This window comes from Aspergillus brasiliensis (genome assembly GCF_001889945.1).
Source record: "Aspergillus brasiliensis CBS 101740 unplaced genomic scaffold ASPBRscaffold_6, whole genome shotgun sequence".
Taxonomy (NCBI): Eukaryota; Fungi; Ascomycota; class Eurotiomycetes; order Eurotiales; family Aspergillaceae; genus Aspergillus; species Aspergillus brasiliensis.
In genome coordinates this window covers 977,235-1,000,619 of record NW_027137447.1, presented here as the reverse complement: position 1 = coordinate 1,000,619, position 23,385 = coordinate 977,235, and the positions used below count along the sequence as shown (strand labels likewise).

At 51.3% G+C, this 23,385-nt stretch overlaps 8 protein-coding genes and 1 non-coding gene across 9 annotated transcripts; 4 read left to right on the top strand and 5 right to left on the bottom strand.

The window, feature by feature from the left end:
• Positions 1–38: 38 nt before the first annotated feature.
• On the bottom strand, positions 39–1,298 carry ASPBRDRAFT_30247 (SDR family oxidoreductase; the record flags this gene model as incomplete). Its single annotated transcript, XM_067622751.1, has 5 exons — positions 39–545; positions 605–895; positions 970–1,102; positions 1,159–1,210; positions 1,277–1,298. 5 exons carry the CDS (start codon positions 1,296–1,298, stop codon positions 39–41), a joined length of 1,005 nt encoding a protein of 334 aa, XP_067479119.1.
• Positions 1,299–2,932: 1,634 nt separating this feature from the next.
• On the top strand, positions 2,933–10,283 carry tor (putative TOR pathway phosphatidylinositol 3-kinase TorA; the record flags this gene model as incomplete). Its single annotated transcript, XM_067620927.1, has 4 exons — positions 2,933–3,059; positions 3,118–4,069; positions 4,123–9,826; positions 9,894–10,283. The coding sequence occupies 4 exons, from the start codon at positions 2,933–2,935 to the stop codon at positions 10,281–10,283; spliced, it is 7,173 nt and encodes a 2,390-aa protein (XP_067479118.1).
• Positions 10,284–10,765: 482 nt separating this feature from the next.
• ASPBRDRAFT_43240 (uncharacterized protein) lies at positions 10,766–13,044 on the top strand. Its single transcript, XM_067624956.1, has 4 exons — positions 10,766–11,165; positions 11,257–11,689; positions 11,745–11,881; positions 11,937–13,044. Exons 1-4 carry the CDS (start codon positions 10,873–10,875, stop codon positions 12,679–12,681), a joined length of 1,608 nt encoding a protein of 535 aa, XP_067479117.1. The 5' UTR covers positions 10,766–10,872; the 3' UTR covers positions 12,682–13,044.
• Positions 12,832–13,587, bottom strand: ASPBRDRAFT_578889 (uncharacterized protein). The gene has a single exon (XM_067627810.1). It carries the CDS (start codon positions 13,413–13,415, stop codon positions 12,981–12,983), a length of 435 nt encoding a protein of 144 aa, XP_067479116.1. The 5' UTR covers positions 13,416–13,587; the 3' UTR covers positions 12,832–12,980.
• On the bottom strand, positions 13,193–13,264 carry ASPBRDRAFT_t147. Its single transcript has one exon. It is a non-coding gene; the product is annotated as a tRNA-Glu (tRNA).
• Positions 13,588–14,268: 681 nt separating the features above from the next.
• Positions 14,269–15,405, top strand: ASPBRDRAFT_196007 (putative NAD binding Rossmann fold oxidoreductase; the record flags this gene model as incomplete). The annotated part of the gene is made up of 2 exons (XM_067620926.1): positions 14,269–14,595; positions 14,665–15,405. 2 exons carry the CDS (start codon positions 14,269–14,271, stop codon positions 15,403–15,405), a joined length of 1,068 nt encoding a protein of 355 aa, XP_067479115.1.
• Positions 15,406–16,495: 1,090 nt separating this feature from the next.
• ASPBRDRAFT_55132 (inositol oxygenase) lies at positions 16,496–17,508 on the bottom strand (the record flags this gene model as incomplete). Its single annotated transcript, XM_067627346.1, has 2 exons — positions 16,496–16,552; positions 16,618–17,508. 2 exons carry the CDS (start codon positions 17,506–17,508, stop codon positions 16,496–16,498), a joined length of 948 nt encoding a protein of 315 aa, XP_067479114.1.
• A 1,193-nt stretch (positions 17,509–18,701) lies between these two features.
• ASPBRDRAFT_125461 (putative glycerol dehydrogenase) lies at positions 18,702–19,829 on the top strand (the record flags this gene model as incomplete). The annotated part of the gene is made up of 4 exons (XM_067617793.1): positions 18,702–18,777; positions 18,831–19,127; positions 19,181–19,561; positions 19,624–19,829. 4 exons carry the CDS (start codon positions 18,702–18,704, stop codon positions 19,827–19,829), a joined length of 960 nt encoding a protein of 319 aa, XP_067479113.1.
• A 424-nt stretch (positions 19,830–20,253) lies between these two features.
• ASPBRDRAFT_43236 (uncharacterized protein) lies at positions 20,254–23,258 on the bottom strand. Its single transcript, XM_067624955.1, has one exon. It carries the CDS (start codon positions 22,830–22,832, stop codon positions 20,385–20,387), a length of 2,448 nt encoding a protein of 815 aa, XP_067479112.1. The 5' UTR covers positions 22,833–23,258; the 3' UTR covers positions 20,254–20,384.
• Positions 23,259–23,385: the final 127 nt, after the last annotated feature.

The window sequence follows — 23,385 nt, the reverse complement described above, 5'->3', positions numbered from 1 at the left end:
TATTTATAGGTCTATACATATCAACTCCATATAACCTATCAGACACCAATGGACAACAGTGACTTAGCCGTGTCAGCAATGGATTGTTTCAGTGTTCGGTATTGAATGCCCAAGACTTCCACGGATCTCTTGTTGTCGTAGCTGTAGATGTCCGCTGGCAAATCACTCGCAGAATCCTTCGGAGGCAGTTTATCTTCAAGTTCGGGAAGCGATTCCCCGACCACGTCTGCAATTTCTTTGTTTGAGTAATATCCGGCGGTAACGAAGAAACGCTGGCCACCGGCCTCCGGAACCTCTATAGCCCTGACATGCGCAAGCGCAACATCGCGAACGTCTACCCAGAGGAACGTACCGGATGGCGGAATACCATCCTTCCACTTTCCCTGAATCAGATCGCTAACTTTCCGGTTCGAAGTGTTAATAGCGTCTAGTGAGTTCAGGTAGTGCACAACAGGCCCAAATACAAGAGGCGGGTTGATAGTTGCGATGTCGAAGTTCGGCTTCTCCTTTTCTACAAAGTCCCAGGCTGCTTTTTCTGCGAAAGTCTGCAGAAACGGGTTAGATATCCGTTCATGTAAGTCTAAGTATAGGGCTCTTCATATACCTTGCTCGCACGGTAGGTATTAGAGGCATTCAAGGCTTCCTCCCAAGTGACCGGGTTCCAATTCTTCTCGCTATACGATTCGGGGTGCTCCTTGGCATTGACAATCGCTGCGAATGAAGAAGTTATAACGACTCTCTTCACCGTTGGAGCATGGGCCTTGATGGCCTTCAGTATTCCGGTTGTTCCCTTGATGGCGGGGTCCAAGAAGTCTTTCACTGGATCTTGAACATTGTGGTGGAAGGGCGATGCAGTATGCAGAACATAGTCGAATGGCGGGTCAGATTTGACGGCCTTTACGAGCATGTGTTAGTATCAATCGTGGCGAACAACGTTCGCGGAAGTATCAGGGGTATGGGGAGCCGTACTTCATCAAAGGCACCCTCTGCCGCGACATCCTTGACAATGACGTAGGAAAGCTTTTCCTTTGGCGTGTTCGGATGAGCCTCCAGAATCTTTTGGCCCTTCTCCTCGGACCTCACGGTGACCACGGTGTCGAAACTATGGTGGCCAGGTCAGTGATGTTATAGATGCAAGCTGGGGCTATCTACACTTACCCATGCGCGAGCAGGATGTCAACGATGTGAGCAGCAATGAAGCCGCTACCTCCTACAGAAACTGGTTAGCTCTATTGAAGAGAGCCATGTCTGGGAGTTCGTCAGTCATGATACTCACCACTCAAGAGAACCTTGGGCATGGTTGCTGTGGTTAAACGGGGTGTCAATTGAAGGCTGGGTTCGTATATAGGGAGCACTTAGATGCGTTTGTTTCAGTCCTTCACGTAGGGGAAGCCTGGCAGCACGCCATTGCCTTTATACTTAACTCCGGACTGCTACCCCTCTTCAACCTGGACCGCCGTATCCCCCACCGAGGTCCACTGGCGTCATTATCGTGCGGATGTGATAGGCTCCCGCCTCGATTACAAATGCCAGGAGAACGGAATTTGGCATTGGCGTTGCATGGTTAATTCCGACATCGTGTAAGCCAGTTAGGTGATTACTATAGCTGGGTTCAATTCCTGGGCTACTGCCGATCCAGTTACGGCAGGCGCTGGCTATCCAGACTGCCGAGAACCGCTCGGGAAGATGGATGATGCTCGCATGGCCGAGCGCCTTTAGAGATATCCACTACGGCATACTACCCCGGCCCGAAAGGGAGCTAGCTACGCTGTGGTCTCCAATGTTGTCATAGAGGGCAGCATCTTACGCCATTCGAAATTAGCCAATATCTTCTGGTTATAGGCTAATGAACAGGGCGATACTACAGTAAAAGTGATTGGCTTGTATATTGTGCCAAAGTAAGCGGCTTCTTCTATGTCTACTATACCCTTCTCACATAGCCTCAGAGGTTACATATGTTGAATAACAAGGATACATATACTAGTAGTTAAGAGTCCCAACACTTCTTATTCAATCAAGTACAGAGCCCAAGTCAAGCTTTTCGGAAAGAACAACCAGTCTATTATATATAAACATCAGGTGGTAAGTGCCTGTACCTGTTGTAGAACATAGATACGTGACCCGAATTTCGGTCTTCAGCCTACAGAATAGTTGGGGAAAGCACCCGAGATCTCATATTTCAGGGCAAGACACTTATGATATTTCTGAAGAGATTGTATTAGGTTTCTCCGTCAAGCGCAACACACATGATGGTACTTTTGTCACTGGTTGTGCATTGAAAAATATTAACTACCTAATTACCTGCTTACGTTTGTAGTTTATTACCGCCGTAGCCAGGAAGCCCCGACGCCCCGGACTCCGTAGTCCCTCAATAACTATAGGGTGTGCATGTGGCTTATGATCTGCATTACCTCACCGTCAAACAGCCCGTCCCATGACATCTAGGGCACTGAATTTGGGCATCAGAAGACCGCCAGTTTAAGCAAGGATTGATTCAGGGCCCCTCCTTCGGCGAACTGAGAATGTGAACGAGGCTGTACTTCCGCTCGGGTCACACTGGCTTCAAAATGCCTAGTCTTAGAGACAAGTTGAACGAATTTAGAAGGGATTCTGAAAGAATCAGCTGGCCGAGAATATGCGATCAGCCAATTAACGCACCTCCAATAGGCATAATAATCCCTCAAGGATGATGAATGTAAGGGTAAGATAAAGTTGCAAACACCCTTAGGCTCATTTGGCCCATGTAACCCACCGCGGATGCCCCAGGCCAGAAGCGCCTGGTCCGTGCACGATTTCCGAACGCCCTCGACCTCACCTCCCGCATCACTCAACGCCGCCCGTCAACGGCTCTCTTGCCCATGCTCCCTCTGTGCCATCATACATGCCCTAGAGGTTGACTTCAAATGTCCACCCTGGGGTGTGGTTCGCAAAAATGGCGCAAGCAGGTCCTATCACGGACGTTACTCATCGGCTCTTCGCCGAGTTGAAGTCAAAGAATGAGGAGACACGGGTGCGAGCTGCTTACGAGCTTTACGACAACGTTCTCGCTATCTCTCGAGGTATGTTATCGCTTCGGATCATCCACTGACTAGCGCTAACTCTGGGTCTTTCTCTTAGACTGGTCCCCCGAGAAGTTTCTGGAGTTTTTTAACGCGGTTAGCCAGCGCATAGCACAATTGGTAGTTACCGGGAATGACGCACACGAGAAGATCGGTGGCCTGTTGGCCCTCGATCGTTTGATAGACTTTGAAGGGGTGGACGCCGCACAGAAGACTACTCGATTCGCCAGTTACTTGCGCAATGCCCTTCGCAGCAACGACAATGCAGTATTGATCTATGCGGCTGCGGCTCTTGGCCGTTTGGCTAAACCGGGCGGAGCTCTAACTGCGGAGCTGGTGGAGAGTGAAATACAATCTGCTTTGGAGGCCCTTCAGTCAGAAAGACAAGAAAGCCGACGGTTTGCTGCCGTGCTCGTCATCCGGGAGCTCGCGAAAGGCTCACCCACGCTCCTTTACGGCTTCGTTCCCCAGATCTTCGAACTGATTTGGGTCGCTCTGAGGGATCCCAAGGTTCTCATACGGGAAGCTGCGGCTAATGCTGTGAGCGAATGCTTCGATATAATCGCTGCTAGAGATCTGCAGGTTCGGCAGCTATGGTTTTCAAGAGTTTACGAGGAAGCGCTGCTAGGTCTCAAATCAAGCAATGTGGATTGGATACATGGCTCGCTTCTGGTCCTCAAGGAGCTTCTCCTAAAGGGCGCTATGTTCATGAATGAGCACTACCGAAACGCCTGTGAGATAGTCCTTCGTCTTAAGGACCACCGTGATCCGAAAATCCGCACTCAGGTTGTCCAGACAATCCCGATTCTCGCCTCCTACGCCCCCCTTGACTTCACAGAGACGTACCTGCACAGATTCATGATCTATCTTCAGGCCCAGCTCAAAAGAGAGAAAGAACGAAATGCCGCGTTCATCGCTATAGGAAAGATCGCGAATGCCGTTGGGGTCGCCATCGCACAATATCTCGATGGCATCATCGTCTATATCAGGGAAGGTCTTGCAATGAAAGCGTAAGTCCCCAAGCTCCAGTGTACTCATGTGCAGTATAGCTGATGTTGCGAAGGAGAAACCGAGCTGCCGTACAAGAAGCGCCAATGTTCGAGTGTATCAGCATGCTGTCTTTGGCTGTAGGACAGGCGCTCAGCAAGTACATGGAAGCATTGCTCGATCCCATTTTTGCCTGCGGACTAAGCGAGTCCCTAACACAAGCGCTAGTTGACATGGCTCACTACATTCCGCCCATAAAGCCCATAATCCAAGAAAAGCTACTGGATATGCTTAGCTTGATTCTCTATGGCACCCCTTTCAGGCCCTTGGGGTGCCCAGAGAGCAGGTTACCTCCAATGCCCTCATTTGCAAGGGATTTTGCCCCCCAAGAGCTACACTCTGACACGGAAATCGCACTTGCATTGCACACGTTAGGCAGTTTCGACTTTTCGGGCCATATTCTCAACGAATTTGTGCGTGACGTCGCGATCAACTATGTTGAGAATGACAACCCTGAGATCCGGAAAGCTTCAGCACTCACCTGCTGTCAGCTGTTTGTTCATGATCCTATCATTAATCAGACAAGCAGTCATTCGATCCAAGTCGTCAGTGAGGTAATTGACAAGCTTTTGACCGTAGGTGTTGGAGATCCTGACCCTGACATTCGACGTACGGTTCTGTGGTCCTTGGATAGGAAATTTGATCGGCACCTAGCTAGACCGGAGAACATCCGGTGTCTGTTCTTGGCTGTCAATGATGAGGTGTTCCCCGTCAGGGAGGCTGCAATCTGCATCATAGGTCGCCTTTCAAGTGTCAATCCTGCCTACGTCTTCCCACCACTGCGGAAGCTGCTTGTCAACCTCTTGACAAGTCTCGGTTTTGCCAGCACTGCACGACAAAAGGAGGAGAGTGCCCAGTTGATCAGCCTGTTTGTTTCGAATGCGACGAAACTGATCCGGTCCTATGTTGATCCTATGGTGACTACACTGCTACCCAAGGCAACTGACGCCAATCCTGGTGTCGCTTCCACGACATTGAGGGCCGTTGGTGAGCTTGCAAACGTTGGTGGCAGTGAAATGAAAACGTACCTGCCGCAGCTCATGCCGATCATCCTGGATGCGCTACAGGATCTCTCTTCTCATGCCAAGCGCGAGGCGGCCTTGAGGACCCTGGGCCAGCTGGCTAGCAACTCCGGCTATGTTATCGACCCGTACCTCGAATATTCTCATCTACTCGCAGTCCTCATCAATATCATCAAGACCGAGCAAACCGGGTCTCTGCGCAAAGAGACCATCAAGTTGCTGGGTATTCTTGGGGCGTTGGACCCCTACAAATACCAGCAGATCAGCGAGACTGCCCCAGTTGTCCATCACATTAATGAAGTGCAGACCGTATCTGATGTCGCTCTTATCATGCAAGGTCTCACGCCGTCCAGCGAGGAGTACTACCCTACAGTCGTTATTAATACGCTAATGCAAAACATCTTGCGTGAATCGTCTCTTGCGCAGTATCACTCTGCAGTCATTGATGCCATTGTGACGATCTTCAAGACCCTTGGTCTGAAATGTGTACCGTTCCTTGGACAAATAATACCAGGGTTCATATCAGTCATCAGAGGATCACCCCCGAGCCGCCTGGAGTCGTACTTCAATCAGATGGCGATTCTGGTCAATATCGTGCGGCAACACATACGAGCCTTTTTGCCCGAGATCATTGAAGTCGTTCGCGAATTCTGGGAAGCATCCTACCAAGTTCAAGCCACAATTCTGTCACTCGTGGAAGCGATCGCCAAGTCATTGGAGGGTGAATTCAAGAAATACCTTGCAGGCCTGATTCCTCCGATGCTTGACACGCTTGAGAAGGACAGCACGCCCCGGCGTCAGCCTTCGGAGAAGATACTCCACACATTCTTGATATTCGGTACAAGCGGAGAGGAATATATGCACCTGATTGTTCCCTCCATCGTGCGTCTTTTTGACAGGACTCAAAACCCCCAGAGTATCCGAAAGTCCGCAATTGACACTCTCACCAAACTTTCACGGCAGGTGAACGTCTCGGATTTCGCATCATTGATGGTCCACTCTCTATCTCGGGTTGTCGCAGGCCCCGATCGCTTGCTGCGACAAGCTGCTATGGACTGCATCTGTGCGCTCATTTTCCAGCTAGGCCAGGACTTCAATCACTACATCCATCTGCTGAATAAGGTCATAAAGTACAACCAGGTCACTCATGTCAACTACCACAACTTGGTGACGAAGCTACAAAAGGGTGATCCGCTTCCACAAGACCTTAATCCTGATGAAAATTACGCGGCACTGGCAGATGACACTAATTATGCCGAGATTGGGCAAAAGAAGATGGTTGTCAATCAGCAGCACTTGAAGAATGCTTGGGACGCCTCGCAGAAGTCTACTCGTGAAGATTGGCAAGAGTGGATTCGACGATTCAGTGTTGAATTGCTCAAAGAGTCACCTTCTCCCGCCCTTCGAGCATGTGCCAGTTTAGCTGGTATTTATCAGCCACTAGCGAGAGACCTCTTCAATGCAGCGTTTGTTTCCTGCTGGACCGAGCTGTATGACCAATATCAAGAAGAGCTTGTGCGGTCGATCGAGAAAGCCCTCACCTCACCTAATATTCCTCCCGAAATCCTGCAGGTTCTTCTCAACCTAGCGGAATTTATGGAGCATGACGACAAGGCCCTTCCCATTGATATCCGCACTCTAGGCAAGTACGCCGCTAAATGTCACGCGTTCGCAAAGGCCTTGCATTACAAGGAACTTGAGTTTGAGCAAGACCAAAACTCAGGGGCAGTGGAGGCTTTGATCACCATCAATAATCAACTGCAACAATCTGATGCTGCTATTGGTATCCTGCGAAAGGCGCAGGCTTACCGGGATGTGGAGCTCAAGGAGACATGGTTCGAGAAACTTCAACGTTGGGAGGAGGCTCTTGCTGCTTATAAACGACGTGAGAAGATAGACCCAGATTCCTTCGGAGTTACAATGGGTAAGATGCGTTGTCTTCACGCACTTGGTGAGTGGAAGGTGCTCTCCGACCTCGCCCAGGAGAAGTGGAACCAGGCATCCCTCGAACATCGCAGAGCCATTGCACCTCTAGCTGCAGCGGCTGCATGGGGTCGCGGTCAGTGGGAGCTAATGGATTCTTATCTTGGTGTAATGAAGGAGCAGTCGCCAGATCGGTCCTTCTTCGGTGCCATCCTTGCTATTCACCGGAATCAGTTTGACGAGGCGACCATGTATATTGAAAAGGCTCGCAATGGTTTGGACACTGAGCTTTCAGCACTTCTGGGAGAGTCATACAACCGTGCCTACAATGTTGTTGTGCGTGTTCAAATGCTCGCTGAGCTCGAGGAGATCATTACATACAAGCAGAACATTGGCGATCCCGAGAAACAGGATTCGATGCGACAAACATGGAACAAGCGACTACTTGGGTGTCAACAAAATGTAGAGGTATGGCAGCGCATGCTGAAGGTTAGAGCGCTTGTCACCTCTCCTCGTGAGAACCTCGACATGTGGATCAAATTTGCCAACCTCTGTCGCAAATCTAACCGCATGGGGCTCGCCGAGCGGTCACTCGCATCACTGGAGACCGTGGTCTCCGACAGCAACGGAACGCGGGCAATTGCTCCCCCAGAGGTTACTTATGCCCGACTGAAGTTCAACTGGGCCACCGGTCGTCAACGCGAAGCACTCCAAATGTTGAAGGAGTTCAATTCAAGTCTGACAGAAGATCTTACACGGTTCAATGCTCTCATGTTGTCGCAGGCAGATCATAATGGCATAAATGGAGTCAATGGCGTGAACGGGGTCAACGGTATTGCGGATGCCAACCACACGGATGCCATGGGGCTGCGAGAACGCATCGGTGACGTTGCTAAATTCAGAAGGCTACTAGCGAAGAGCTACCTCCGACAAGGAGAATGGCAGACAACGTTGCAACGAGGCGACTGGAGACCGGAGCACGTTCGCGAAGTGCTCAATGCATATGCTGCTGCGACCAAATACAACCGTGATTCATACAAAGCGTGGCATTCATGGGCATTGGCCAACTTTGAAGTCGTTACGACGATCGCTAGCCAAGCTAGCAGGGATGGCACGACAATGGCCATGGTTCCTGGACACATTGTCACGGAGCATGTAATACCTGCTCTTCGCGGCTTCCTCAGGTCTATCTCATTGTCGTCGACCTCATCCTTGCAGGATACATTACGGTTGCTAACGCTCTGGTTCACCCACGGTGGTGATCAAGAAGTGAACAGTGTTGTAGCAGAGGGCTTTACTGCAGTGAATATTGATACCTGGCTTGCTGTCACTCCACAGCTTATAGCTCGGATCAATCAACCTAACATCCGAGTGCGGAGTGCTGTTCATCGGCTGCTGGCTGAAGTTGGCAAAGTGCATCCCCAAGCTTTGGTGTACCCATTGACCGTTGCAATGAAGTCTAATGTCGCTCGGCGATCACAGTCCGCCAGCAACATCATGGATAGCATGCGACAGCACAGTGCGAAGCTCGTGGAACAAGCTGATGTTGTAAGCCATGAGCTGATTCGAGTCGCGGTCCTATGGCACGAGCTCTGGCATGAAGGCCTGGAAGAAGCCTCTCGACTCTACTTTGGCGATCACAATGTGGAAGGCATGTTTGCAACCCTAGCGCCCTTGCATGAGATGCTCGATAAGGGTGCCGAGACGTTGCGCGAGGTGTCATTTGCTCAGGCCTTCGGTCGCGATCTTGCAGAGGCGAAGCACTACTGTATGCTCTACCGGGAGACTGAAGAGATTGGTGATTTGAACCAAGCATGGGATCTTTACTACACAGTATTCCGCAAGATCAGCCGGCAGCTGCCGCAACTCTCTACACTTGATTTGAAATACGTCTCACCCAAGCTCAAGGACTGTAATGACCTTGACCTTGCCGTCCCTGGTACATACCAAAGTGGCAGGCCCATCATTCGCATTCTCAGCTTCGATCCAATATTACACGTCCTGCAAACCAAGAAGAGGCCACGGAGGATGACATTGAAGGGCAGTGACGGAAACTCTTACATGTACTGTGTCAAGGGGCACGAAGACATTCGGCAAGATGAACGTGTCATGCAGCTCTTTGGCCTGGTAAACACACTTCTCGATAACGACGGAGAAAGTTTCAAACGGCATCTGTCTGTGCAACGGTTCCCTGCAATCCCGCTATCACAGAGCTCTGGAATTCTTGGATGGGTCTCCAACAGTGACACCTTGCATGCCTTGATCAAGGAATACCGAGAGAGCCGACGAATCTTGCTGAACATTGAACACCGCATTATGCTGCAAATGGCGCCCGACTATGACAATCTCACACTCATGCAGAAGGTGGAGGTGTTTGGCTATGCCATGGACAATACTACTGGAAAGGACCTCTATCGCGTTCTTTGGCTCAAGAGTAGTAGCTCGGAGGCCTGGCTGGAGCGCCGCACGAACTACACGCGCTCTCTTGGTGTCATGTCCATGGTTGGTTACATACTTGGTCTTGGTGATCGTCATCCATCCAACCTGCTTCTGGACCGGGTTACCGGTAAAGTGGTCCATATCGACTTTGGTGACTGCTTCGAGGTGGCGATGCACCGCGAGAAGTATCCTGAGAGGGTGCCTTTCCGGTTGACTCGTATGTTGACATTTGCCATGGAAGTCAGCAACATAGAAGGAAGTTATCGGATCACTTGTGAGGCTGTCATGCGTGTCTTGAGAGAGAACAAGGATTCTCTCATGGCTGTTTTGGAAGCGGTAAGCACATGGCCCACCGTATTCGATCCCACAGATGAGTTATGCTAACGGTTAATGTTTGTTTTAGTTCATTCACGATCCACTGATCAACTGGCGTTTGGGGATCCGCGAGTCCCCAGATCGGATGCCATTCTCGGCCGAGCGTCGTCAATCGGTCGTCTCTAACATTAATATTGACCATGGTGTGCAGCCCAGCAACTTTTCTCGTCACCGCCGGCCTTCCATTCTTGAGGGAGGTATCTTAGATGCACAGGAGGGCATCCCCAACGAAGCTAGAGAGGCACAGAACGCGCGAGCGCTTCAGGTACTCGCCCGTGTCAAAGAGAAACTGACAGGAAGAGATTTCAAGGCGAGTGAGGAACTCAATGTCAGCGACCAGGTGGATAAGCTTCTCGCGCAAGCCACCAGTGTCGAGAACATCTGTCAGCATTGGATTGGATGGTGCAGTTTCTGGTGATTCTTGTAGTGCCGTTCATGTTTTTATAGGGTCTTATTGTGGCGCAAATCATGGCAACGGATTTTGCATGGCATCATTCTTCGTTCCGCGCTTTTTCAACTTCTCGATCATGTCTTTTACATTTCTCGTTCTTACTTTCTATGTAGCATTATTCCCTTATCATTCTCACCCAAGTACCGTTTGTCATGTACCCGCGATGGAGAAGCATGGATTATCAAGGGCCTGCTTAGATGGTGATACTATTGCTTTTCACATCTGCAACGGCAACATGGCATGGAACTGTTTGTGATATAGACAGTGAATTTGACTTTACCAATATTCCGTATTGAACCCGGCAAATTGCAGTTTTGATATTGAAGTGTACCTTTCTCGAGAGCTCATTTTCAGGTGATTGCGCAGAATAGCCGAGGTCACGGGCGCGCAGGACGGTCAGCTGCAAATCCGCCGAACGCTGGAGCTTAATTCTCTCCCTTCTCAGTTCTCACACTCGGTCCCTTGCTTTCTGTCTTTCCATCCCATGTCTCTCATGATGTGAGCTTAGTTCCATCGCTGAGACCCACGCGTATGACCCGTTAGAATTTACCGCACCATGGCGTCCGACTCCACGCCTAACCCCGACCTCCATCCGGTGGTTCGCAACGCTCTCCGCATTTCCCTCAGCGCCAAGGAGTACAAGCTCCTCCACGATTATGCCGTTCAGCGCACCCCTTCAGCCATCCAGAACAGGCTCCCCTCGCCTTCAGCTTTCGAAGCTATAGTTCGGTCTAGAAACAAGCATAATGAAGCTTCTGTTCGAGCCTCGTTACGCGTGTTTGTCTTGTCCAGCTCCCTGTTGAAGCTCGTTGACGTCGTGGCTGGGAGGATTCGCGGTGACCTATCCCAGTAAGTTCTCTCCTTTCTTCATATGCTTTCCAGCCATTGAGATATGAGGGGATGTTTCATGTATGGGGCTGATCTCTGATGTATATTATAGAAGGAATACATCGCGCACCTCTTTTACGCGCTCCCCAAACTTCCGCCTCTCCATCTCCCTGTCACTTCTGCTTCTCCTCCACCGCTTCCTCTATCGCTTCTTCGTCAAGTTGCGGGCCAACCTCCGTACAGACGATGCTCGACCTTTCCGGGACCGCAACCCACGGATCTCCAGGGCACTCACGTCTCGTTTTGCGCCCGCAGTTGGGGCCAGTATTGCGGGGTTTGCATTGGGGATATGTCCACAGAAGCAACTCCGACTGACAGCAGCCATCTACACAGCTACTCGTAGCTTGGAGTTTCTGTTCAATGCTTTAGATGAGAAGGGATGGTTTAAGGACCGACCTCGATGGTTCGGAAGCTGGTTGTTGATGCCCATCGCATGTGCACAACTCTTCCATGCGTTCATTTTTGATCGCGAGACTACACCCAAGGTTCGTCGAAACTGTTTGACACGGGCACGGTGCATACGCTGACTTTCACGGACAGTGGTTTGGAAATGTTATCCTGAGGATTTCTCCGAGCTACGTGCGCGGCCGCCCCGAGTCCCTGCCCTTGGAGATACCATGGCCGGAGAAGGAAGATGTGGTTGATTCCTTGGCCAATATTGCCAACCTACGATGGCCGTAAGTTCTAGCACCTACTGTAACAACAGGCTTTCCCAACTAATGCATCTACCAGGGCATTCGCATCTCCTATCTTACACCCCGGCAGCCCAAATACACTGCCCTCCACACTCACGTCCATCTCGCCGATCACCGGCCCTGCTCATCCCGCAATCTCCAGTCTTTCATGCGCCTTACTCCACCCGAACAGCCCCAGCTGCAGCACTGCCTTCCTGCATCACATCCTCCTATTAGTCCCGCCGCTTGCTCGTTTCTTAACCACCGTCACTCTAGCCCTATCTCTACGCAACATCAAGGCCCTCATGAAAGAGCCCATCAGTTCCATCAATAAGCTCTCTAAGAAGATCATCGCCTTGACCGCCATCCTCTCCGCGTCTACTGGCTCTGCATGGGGTAGCATCTGTCTCTGGAACACCCTCCTCCCACGCTCCGTGCTTCCCGCTAAACGGTTCTTCCTTAGTGGCGCGCTGGCAGGCGTTCCGTTTGCTTTCCTCACAAATAGCCGTGGTATCTTCATGTACTTCTTCCGGGCAGCCGTGGACTCGGCCTGGAAAACGGGCGTCAAGCGCGGATTGTGGAAGGAGTGGAAGGGTGGAGACTTATGTATCATTGTGCTGGCGTGGGCACTCATTGGGTCTATCCTCGAGACGAGGCCGTCTGCTGTGCAGGGGAAGGGTGTGCGGAAGGCGCTGGCGTGGCTCAAGGGGGACGGCTTTGCGGATCCAGTTGAGGTGGCGGCGAAGAGGAGGGCGAGAAAAGCAGCTGCGTCGAAGGCGGAAAAAGCGGAGAATGAGCCTTGAGATCCGGTCGTATTGTTAGCGAGTCTTATAGTTTCAGTGCGTCTTTTATGTTCATAGGTTCTGTTGATTCCAAGCGAGCGGCGGAGTGAAACCAACCCTGTATCGCGTGATTGATGCAAATACCAGAGAGGCACCCATTAGTGTTCCTAACATCAGCATTTTGTTCCTACCAATCCATATTGTACGTAGGTTGTCCGTCACCGCAGGATTCCAATGGTACTAGGCGGCGGTACAGTGATCACGCTCTTGTCACCATATTAGTCCACCTAGTGCGAATCGCCGAGCTCTGCTCAGCTTAATTAGTCCGGAGGAAAACATGTATATATCAGTTCGGTGGCTATCATGACGACAAGCAAAATCCTGGGCAGTCCGGAAAGCGGCAAGCTTTGACAGATGAAATTGCAGACACCTTGATATTGAGACCGCCGTTGTTGCCAGCACACTCCACAATTGGACGGAATCCGGCGTTGCTGCAGATATGCATTCAAAACATGCAAAAAACAAAAATGTATTCCATTGCGGGGAATCGAACCCCGATCTCCTGTGTGAAAGACAGGTATGATAGCCGTTACACTACAATGGATGTGATTCGAAGTTTGCGCGCATTTTGAAGCCATATGAACTAAGCCTTGACTGTCAGCCAGATATCGCTGTTGATTTACCCACCATGGGGGCCGTTTTGACAACAATCGCATCAAGACACAGAGAGTGGATTGCAAAGTAGGTAATAACATTCTCAAGGCATTATGATCCCAAAGATAAACTGGTGGTAAATGAATACCCGCTCCATGACCCAGACAGAATCAATTGAACGCGATTGATTCCCCGATGGATCCCAAGTGTGATGCTGCGTAGACTGTGGAGAGTCCAGACCCAGTCTTGACCCCGGAAAGGGCACCAATCCCCGCTGCCCCAACCCCGGCCGGGGAAACTCGCGCCGGGAATTACCAGAAGCGGAAGTGTTCTTCCTTAGTGCGGTGAGAATGTTTTTCGTGTCTCTCTGGAACAATTGATTACAATGGATTCAAGAAAGAACAGATAATCAACTAACTGATTAAGTGAGTGGGTGGGATATCGATGGAGAAGTCATGCATCATCCATCCCCAACTGCATTCCCCTCATGAGGAGGCTGGTCCATTTTATCATCATCGATGCCTGGATGCCTGCCATTCTGAATGCTGTGCTGCCTCCAGGAACCCCTTTTCCGACCGGAATCCGACCCACAGGACCACTCTGGAGGATGATATCCGGGGTCTCAGTGGCCATCGTTGCCCGGCTTTTCCAGGCTGATCTCCTACTAACTAGTGGCTACTGATCCATCTCGTGCTGGAATCGTTTCCCCTGCCAAACTAGACACCTGAGGAGAAGGTACTTGGCAGGTCCAGCTTCTCCGCATCCCCTCCGATAGAGCTAGACCGACTCTTTTTGCTGAAGCTCCTCGTCGTGCGGTTAAATTGCACGTCCTCGCTGTTGTCTCCTCCTCTCATTGTCCTCAATTCTCCTCACATCTTCTACAGACTGTTACACAAACCTCCCTTTCTCTAACTCAATTCTTCTACACTCTTCCTCTCATCCTTTATTATCACAATGTCTGCCAGAAAGCTAAAGATTGGCTGTGCCGGTCTGGGCCGCATGGGCAAGCGTCATGCCCTCAACTTCTTGCAGCGTACTCCCCGTGCAGACCTCGTCGCCGTGAGCACTCCGGACGACTCGGAATTGGAATGGGCCAAGGCCAATCTTGCTCCCTACGGAGTCACGGCGTACAAGAACTACGAGGACATGCTGAAGCACGAAGGCCTGGAGGCCGTCGTCGTTGCTTCCGCGACTGCCGTGCACGCTGAACAGGCTATCAAGGCCATTGAGGCTGGCAAGAACGTTCTCTGCGAGAAGCCCTTGTCTACCAGTGTCGAGATCGTATGTTTGCTCCTTCTTGCCCTCCCAATGCCTCCTTAACAATGCAGCTAACATATCTCTCATCAATAGTCCCAAACCGTCCTCGACGCAGCAGCCAAGAAGCCGGAACTGAAAGTAATGTGCGGTTTCTCCCGTCGCTTCGATGCCTCCTACCGTGATGCGTTCAACAAGATGTCCGCTGGTGGAATTGGTGCTCCTGCCGTCATGCGCAGTCAGACCTGCGACAAGCTGGACCCCACTGGATTCTTCGTCGCCTACGCTGAGTTCTCTGGTGGTATCTTCGTGGACTGCTCTATCCACGACATCGACCTGGCTCTGTGGTTCTTCGGTCAAGACAGCAAGGTCAAGTCTGTGTCCGCAGTGGGTATCACCGCCGTTGAGCCCGACCTGCGCAAGCACAACGACCGGGACAACGCCGTCGGTTTGGTGGAATTCCACAACGGCAAGATCGCCTACTTCTACGCCTCGCGCATGATGGCCGCTGGTCAGGAAGACACCACCGAGATCATCGGTACCAAGGGTAAGCTGGCCGTGAACACCCAGCCTGCTCTGAACCTGGTCAACATCTTCGACGAGAACGGTGTCCGTCGCGAGATTCCCCAGCACTACTACGACCGCTTCGAGTATGCCTTCGTCACCGAGGCGAACGAATTCACGGCCTGCTGCCTCGAGAACACCCCTGTCCCTCTGAAGCTCGAGGGTGCCGTCCAGGCAGTCCGTATCGGCGCCGCCCTTCAAGAATCGCTGATTACGGGCGAGAAGATCTTCTTCGACGAGGATGGTCAGCGCCTTCCCAAGGCAAGGCTTTGAAGATATGATAGACACGATAGATTTCTTGTTATGATTAGTATTTTCTTCATCATGTTAATGAAAAGCGCGATCGCTGTTCTTGTTTAATTGGAACTTTCTCATCAGCCTACATTAAGCTAAGCTGTAGTAATACTGGTTGTATACACCCCACCTACTACCAGGTAAAATAGTACTCAACCCCCACATCACATCAAACCACACACCTCCAGCACCCATCACTAAGTCACTACGTACGAATAAAAGTAGAGACAAGTGAACACCATATCAGCAGCCTTTATGGACCCCAAGTTAAACACGACCTCACCCACTACTATATCATCCTCTGAACGTAGATTTCCCTGATCATACCAGCGACTACTACTACACACAGACAGCTCCCAATAACTCACCTACTTAGGTAGCTAACTCAGTCAGTAGCAGCTAACTAATTAATTCAGTTCAGTTATAACTAGAGAAGCCCAACCCCACCTAGTACCCCGCCACAACCCCCACCCCCAAAAAGGCAAGGTCGGCCGTTCCAGACTTTCCAACTCCACTAAAAGCTTTTTTTCTCTTATATAACCGACAAGGGCAACATTCCCCGGGTGGAAGTCGACTCCGGGACCTTGTTTCCGAAGTATGTATGCAGAAGGGTAATGGATCTTTGTTATTGGTGTGGGTGCGTGGTGGTCATGCAGATTGTAGATCATATTGGTCGAAATCTTAGCCGTGGGAGGATTTACATGCTTGTAAGTAAGTGTCATGGTGGGTTTTTATTTAGTTAGGTAGATGAGGGGTAGATGCTTGTTTCCTTAATGCTTAGATCATGGTGATTTGTCGATTTGTCGCATCATTGGCCTGATCTACTGTGTTCACGTGCTTGATTTAAGAGGGGGGGACTTTTATCTGCGGAGTACAGGGAAGAGCAAGAGTGGTATTGGAGATAAGGGAATCGATTCCCATTCCTTGGTTCAGAAAGTGACTGCAGTAGGTCATGGATCATCGCTTGCGTGCATGCTAGGGTCGGTAAAATAAACGGGGAATAAGAAGCAAAAGTGCCAATACATGTATCATCCAACCAAGAAGAAAAATCATACATCATGTCAATTTTCTACCACTTGATCACCTTGTTGGGGAAGTACTCGTCGATCAGTTCGAGGTAGTATGGCTGTTTCAACATTTATTAGTCAGATGTTTTACAGGTATTAGAAGAATGGGGGTAGGCTTGCTTACCTTGAGTTCCTCAGGGCTGGGGACATCGTCGCTCTTGCTGTACAGGTCGTATGGGTTAAAAGCCTTGACAGCCTTGAACATCTCCTTGTCGTGGTCGTTCATCAGCTCGTGGTACGCGCCGGCGTTGTGCCAGGGGTAGAACGAGTGGTAGCGGATCATGGCAAGGGCCTCGTCCGGGAGAGTGGACTGGTCCTTGACGACGTGGTAGAGGTATTCGTCGTGGCCCCAGGAGAGCATGACGTTGTCGAGACCGCAGCCGGGGCTGTAGATTCCGAACTTGGTGTCGTAGATGGGGTGGTTGAAGTCCTCGTTGTCCTTGAAGGACTCGCGGCCGTAGATGATGCGCTCGTCGAAACCGCAGCCGACGGGGAAGGTGTCTCCGACGACATCCCACTGGCCCTGGGCGTCGAAGAAGTAGAGCAGCTTGCCCAGGTCGTGGATGAGGCCGGTCAGCTGCATCCAGCGGGGCTTGCCGTCGCGGCGGATGGCCTCGGCGGATTGCAGGAGGTGCTCAATCTGGGAGAGGCTGGTGTCCGGGTCAGACTCGTCGATGAGGGTGTTGAGCTTCTCCATCGCCTCCCAGATGGTCATCTCTGCGCGGGTCTTGGAGTGGAACTCATTGCGGGCCTTGAGGTTATAGGCCACGGTTTGCTTGGTGTGCTGTTCCTTGTAGAAGTTCTTGACCCGGTCGCAGGCGTCTTCGTACTGACGGAACTTGGTCTTGTCCTTGCTCTTGTCAAACTCAGACTCTTCATACAGACCCTTCTCCTTCTTGATGTTGTCCTTGAGGACATTGACGTTGTCGATGGCGTCCGACAGCTCCTCGAGAGCCTGTCCGTCACGCTTGGTGTTGAACACCGGGGCATCAGGAGATACTGCGACTGGTGCCATTGTGATTGTGAATCCTTCGAGGATGTATGAAAGAAAGAGAGAGATGGAGCTGAGCTTTTGGGGTATCAAAGAAATGCTCTGGGGTATGTTGTTGAGAAGGAAACAAGCTCGAGGAGTGAGAGCATAAATATCAATGTTCTACGCACTAGAAGACCGAAAATGTATGGTATTTCCGAAAGACCGACGCCTGCTAGTCCTTGTGTGGATGACGTTGTATGATTCTAGAAATCCGAAGAGAATCGATCGTCGAGACCATGGCGCTGTAGTCCTGGAGAGTGGGAGCATGGCTGGAGCCCGGAAAGTGGCTTCCGCAGGTCAAGAATGTCGGTGATACGCCTCTGGGGATCGCCCCCCGTCAGCGTTGGAACGGTGGAACGTGCGACGATCTTGTCCTACAGATCTGGATCCAACGGATAGGCTCAGCGTTGCGGAGAAGTGAAATCATCCCATTCCAGCCCCAGTCTTGGCTGCTGCACTGGGCGCATTTTAGGATACTGGTTTCCGACGCGGACGACCCTCGGGTTCACGCACGGCCCGTCGTTGTCCAAAGAGATTCCCTTCATTGCTAAACTTGTGTCTTCTGCATTTCCTTTGGCAGGGTGTCGTGACGATCATGGTCATGATCGCTAGTCTATGATCTTCCTGTCCTGATTCTCGTCGTGATCTCCGCATGCCTCGACGTGCCCACGATCGCCACAAGGCCGGATATCAGTCAGCTAGTCGCGCGTACTGAGCCAGTGTCCCTGAGAAGTGGAGCTGATTGTGACGGGGTCAACGGCTATCGAACACTAAACTTCCCGCAGTTCGGGGATGCCGCTTTCTTGCTATTGCCTTTGCCATTCGAAGGGTGAATAATTGATGAGCCTAGCTAGCGATATGTGCTGGAAGCAGTCAGCGTACGTTGGCTGTAGATGGAGTACCTGTGTAACTGACTGTTAGTGGGAGTGACTTGAGATGAGGATGAAGCTTGAACAGGCGAAATTGGAGATGGCCTCGGATTCATTTGGCCCGAATGGCGGGGGATGCGGAGGGGCGGCGTGGGGGTCGCCTTTTTCTCCCCCTCCTCTCCTCTCCTCTTTCCAACAGCCTTATCCTCGTCTTCTTGTCGTCTATCTGTCTTCTTCTCTTCTTCTGCACTCTCCCGCAGACTCTACAATCCTCATTCCCTCCAATTCTACTCATATATCGCCAAAATGGGTTCGACTTCGACCGTTGCAGACACCCGCTTCAAGCTGAACACTGGGGCTGAGATTCCCGCCCTCGGACTCGGTATGGCACAACTCCAGATAATGTCAAGAGGAAGCTGGCTAATCTCTGTGCAGGAACCTGGCAGTCAGGTCCCGGAGAGGTCGAAAAGGCTGTGGCGCATGCCATCTCGGTGGGTTACAGACACATCGATACCGCTTTCGCCTACGGCAACGAAGGCGAGGTTGGCAAAGGTATCAAGGCGGCCATTGAGTCTGGAGTTGTCAAGCGAGAGGACCTCTTCGTCACGACCAAGCTGTGGAGCACATGGCACTACCGAGTGGAACAGGCTCTGGACAAGAGCTTGGAGAACCTGGGACTGGACTATGTTGATCTCTACCTGGTCCACTGGCCTGTGGCTATGAACCCCAATGGTGAGTCTTCCACTGTTCAGAACCAGTGCGAGGCACATATTGACATCGCAAAGGAAACCACCCCAACATCCCCACACTTCCCGACGGCTCCCGCGATCTGCACCTGAATCACTCCCATATCAACACTTGGAAGGATATGGAGAAGCTTGTCGGCAGCGGAAAGGCCAAGGCCATCGGTGTCTGCAACTACAGCAGGCCCTACCTTGAGGAGCTCCTTGCCCAAGCCACCGTTGTTCCAGCCGTCAACCAGATTGAGAACCACCCTTGTCTGCCCCAGCAGGAGGCTGTCGACTTCTGCAAGGAAAAGGGCATCCACATCACCGCATACAGCCCTCTCGGCAGCACGGGTAGTCCGTTGCTGACGGCAGAGCCTATTGTCGAGGTTGCGAAGAGGAAGGGTGTGGACCCAGCTACGGTCCTGCTGAGCTGGCACAGTACGTATCTTCCAAGTCGAATAATGCGAGAATGTTGATCACTAACTGCGTCCTCCGTGTAGTCAGTCGTGGCTCTTCCGTCCTTGCCAAGTCCGTGAACCCCTCTCGGATTGAGGGCAACCGCAACTTGGTGGCATTGGATGATGCTGACATGGCGACCATTGCCAAATACACGAATGACCTGGCCTCGAAGAACGCCTTCCAGCGCTTTGTCTTCCCTCCTTTCAAGCTTGACTTTGGATTCCCGGACAAGATCGGCCGCGTATAAGCTCCTGGTGAGTGATCGACGGTCTCGGATGTTGGCAATCTAGGGTATAGAGGTATAGATGGTCTCGGGAGATGTATAGCTCATAGAGCAGAGATGTCTGTGCATTTCTTCCTACTTTACTGTGCATAATGAAAATGAAACTGTTATGATATCCACCTGGCATGTCCGCCAACTCCGGTGCAGAAAAGATCAAGAACGAAAACTAACTCCAGGGCTATTCAACGTGAGCACGTGCACTTCCTCCAGTGAATCTCGCAATAGCAACGCCCTCCAGCAAGCGACAAGAACGCACGCAAAACACACAAAGAAGTCCCTAGAAGTGAAAATAAAAACCCAATATTGCTGCGCTTCACCGCTCCAGCTCTGCTTTTCTTCTTTCCCTCACTTGCTTCCTTCGTCTTCTTCCCCTTTTCTGTGTTACCCTCCTCATCTTTCCTACCTTTCCATCTCAAATACTTTTCGTCCATCTTCATCACCTGCACACGAGTCACAAAAGCATCAAGTAGGCGGACCACCCCTCTCTCCCACCTCACTGGGGAGAGCAGGGGTGGCTCGCTACTGTTTGGCGTCTGGCGACCGACATCCAATCCACTCCCTCTCCAAGCTGATTTCTGTTGTCACCGTCACGGGTCCTTGGCCTTGCTTGCAGACACTCTTGAAGACGAGATACTCCCCAAAGCCTAGCTCCTTCGTCTCTCTGGGGAGGTCTTGCTCAGTGATCTCGCCTTGCTTGGCTAGCTCTCGCAGTGCCTGCAGGCGTCGTGACTCGCGCTCTCTCATTATCGCTTGTGCCAGCTCGTTCGACAGTACCCGGCGTGCACTCAGGGTCCTGAATACCTCTTGCAGATGCACGTACGGGAGGCTGATCAGCACAGCAGAGGTGACCAAGGTCTCACGGCTTGGCTTGTTCTCGGTTGTTGCTGTTGAGTTCGCGGAGGCAGATCCCGGCTCGGAGCCTATAGCGCCAGGGGCAGTTTGCAAGGACTCTGGGACGCGATTTGGGACACATAGGCTTTGGGCTTGATGGTACAAAACGAACTTGTCATCGATGCTCTCAGCGATAAATGACAGCGCCGCCCTGACCAGCAATGGGGCCCAGATCTCTCGGAGCTGTCGATTTCTGACTAGGACATGTCCGGAGCGAGCTTGATTGGCACGAGGGGTGCCCGGAGGAGTATCGGTTCCTTCCAGAATAATTGAGAATCTATCCACGCGGAGACCAAAGTGGATGATCGTTTCGATAGTGCTCCAGTCAATCAGCTCCAGTGCCATTCTGATGCCGGCTTCGAGGATGTTATTGACATGAAGGAAAGCTCCCGATGCGGCGTACGATAAGGCCAGGTCGAGCATGGCTGTTCTGATCGGGAATGGGTACATGCCTTGACTCTCCTCGGTGTACCCCAGTACTGCAAGGGCTTCGTTTCTCAGCCGCGCGCCATGGAGAAGTGGTGACCCATACAGGTTGCGAATCGCATGTTCGAACCCCTGTATCAAGTTGACTTGGTCACCCAGTGTCACAGCAATCTCCCGGTGTCCCTGCTGATAGAGTTGAGTCCGCAGAAGCGCGGCGACAAAAGGGCTGCGAGCGATGACGGCCACCTGCACGGGGATTATGGCGGATTGGTACAAGCCATTCTTCGAAGTCAGTTTGAAGTGAAAATCGCACAGCTCACGATTTTCGAACAATTGGAGGAGGTGTTCCGAAAATGCTTCCACATTCTTGAGCTTGTCATTCTCGCCTGGCAATCTGTTAGCTTCGAAAATACGAACAGACTGCCAGTTTACAATATTCAACTCACCTTTCTTTCCACCAGAAGTGTTGCTTTCAGCGACTGTATTACCGCCTTTCACACCTTGACCGATGTCACTGGGGGTCTCAGTGTCGCTCTTGGCCGACACAGTATTGAGATATGTCAGGCAAGTGCAGCAATCGCCTTTGTGGTGTGAACAACAGCAAGACCATCTCGGGGGACAGTTACAGTCTTGCATGGGCTTATGCACACAACAGCTTGGGTCGAAGCGGCAGGGAGCTCGTGCGTGGGCTCGACAAAACTGCTGAATTTCTCGGTCCTTAACAGCGCGATAATCGTCCTGGCTGTTAGGCTCATCTGATCGCGTGCCTGAAGTACGCACTGCCTCTTCCGAGGAGCAGTCCACATGTGAGGTGGAGGGTTGCGAATTCAAGTTGCCAGCGGCACGCATCTCACTTACGGGGCTCTGTTGCGAACGATAGGCGTGTGAGATATGGTCGACACTACCACTGCCAGGTCGCTGACTGGCGGACGAAGTACTCAACATGGCAGGCACAGCTCCCTGGAGGTTTCGCTGTTCTCTTTCCCTGCAAGACGAGCTAGCCTGAGCACTAGCATTGCGTTTCTGTTCAATCTGGCGGTCGAGAACTTCGCCGAGTTTCATCGCTTCCATGATCTTCGCCTTGAGAGCAGCAGCTTCGGCGGCTGGAGTCATTTCGGCCACAGGCGAGTTCGTGATTGCAGATGAAGCAGGCTCGCCAACACATGTGTCCTCGGTTGCACTGGAATAGGGTGGAGGCATGTTACCATTCTTGACCTCGGCACCAGCAGTAGCAAAGGTGGTAGCATCAGCAACATTATCATCACGGTGGTCACCATTCATCTCGGCCTGCTTCTGTTGATGATCCTCCTTGGCCACGTCACAGCCAGCAACAGCATCATCAACAACGACATCATTGTCCACGACCTCAGCAGCCTTACCCTTGTTCTTGTTTTTGTTTTTTCTATTATTCTTCCTCTTCGGCTTACTCTTTTTGGCCTTGCGCTGCTCGGTTGGTCCGTCAACCTGCGGCAAGAAATGGAAGACCGGGTCCGCAGACTTGGTCCGACGAATTTCTGGGCCCATATCGTTGGGTTTTCGTGAGATCCAGAAGTACGTGTCAAATGCGTCATCAACGCAGGGCAACTGGGACGTGCAGAAAGATCCGCGACGTTGCATAGCGGCGTATACCGTCAAACTAGCCAAGAGCATGAGAAAGAGATGAAGCAGAAGTCTTCAACAACCACCGACGATATTCTCTTACTCACCTAAAGTCGAGTGTTTTTCTTTCGAGCTGTCGAGTCGAGTTGATTTTAGATATCAGGAATCAGCGACGAAGAATCGATTGGGAAGCAGTTTTTCAACTATGCCAACCCGGTTGACGATTAGTTTCTTGATGATGAAGAAAGACAGAAAGAAAGAAAGAAGGAGACCGTTATCAAAAGACCAACACCAAACCTACCTTGATCCTAAGAATCTTCTTCGATTATGCTTGTGATTCTGACTACCTAAGTATGAAAGAAGGAGCCGTTATCAACACAAATGAGAAAAGCGAAAAGACGTGTCTGTTTTATTTTTATAAAATACCATGAACAAGAAAGCCCTCAGAGATAGTGTTTCTAAATTGATCAAACAAACCGTTTCTCTGTTACTACTTACTGCCTCCTAGAAAACATCTAGCCGTTTAGACAGTTCAGTCCCCTAGACGATACTGCACAGGAGTATACCTGTCGTCTCGAGAAAGTGGATGCAGATCCGCACAGTA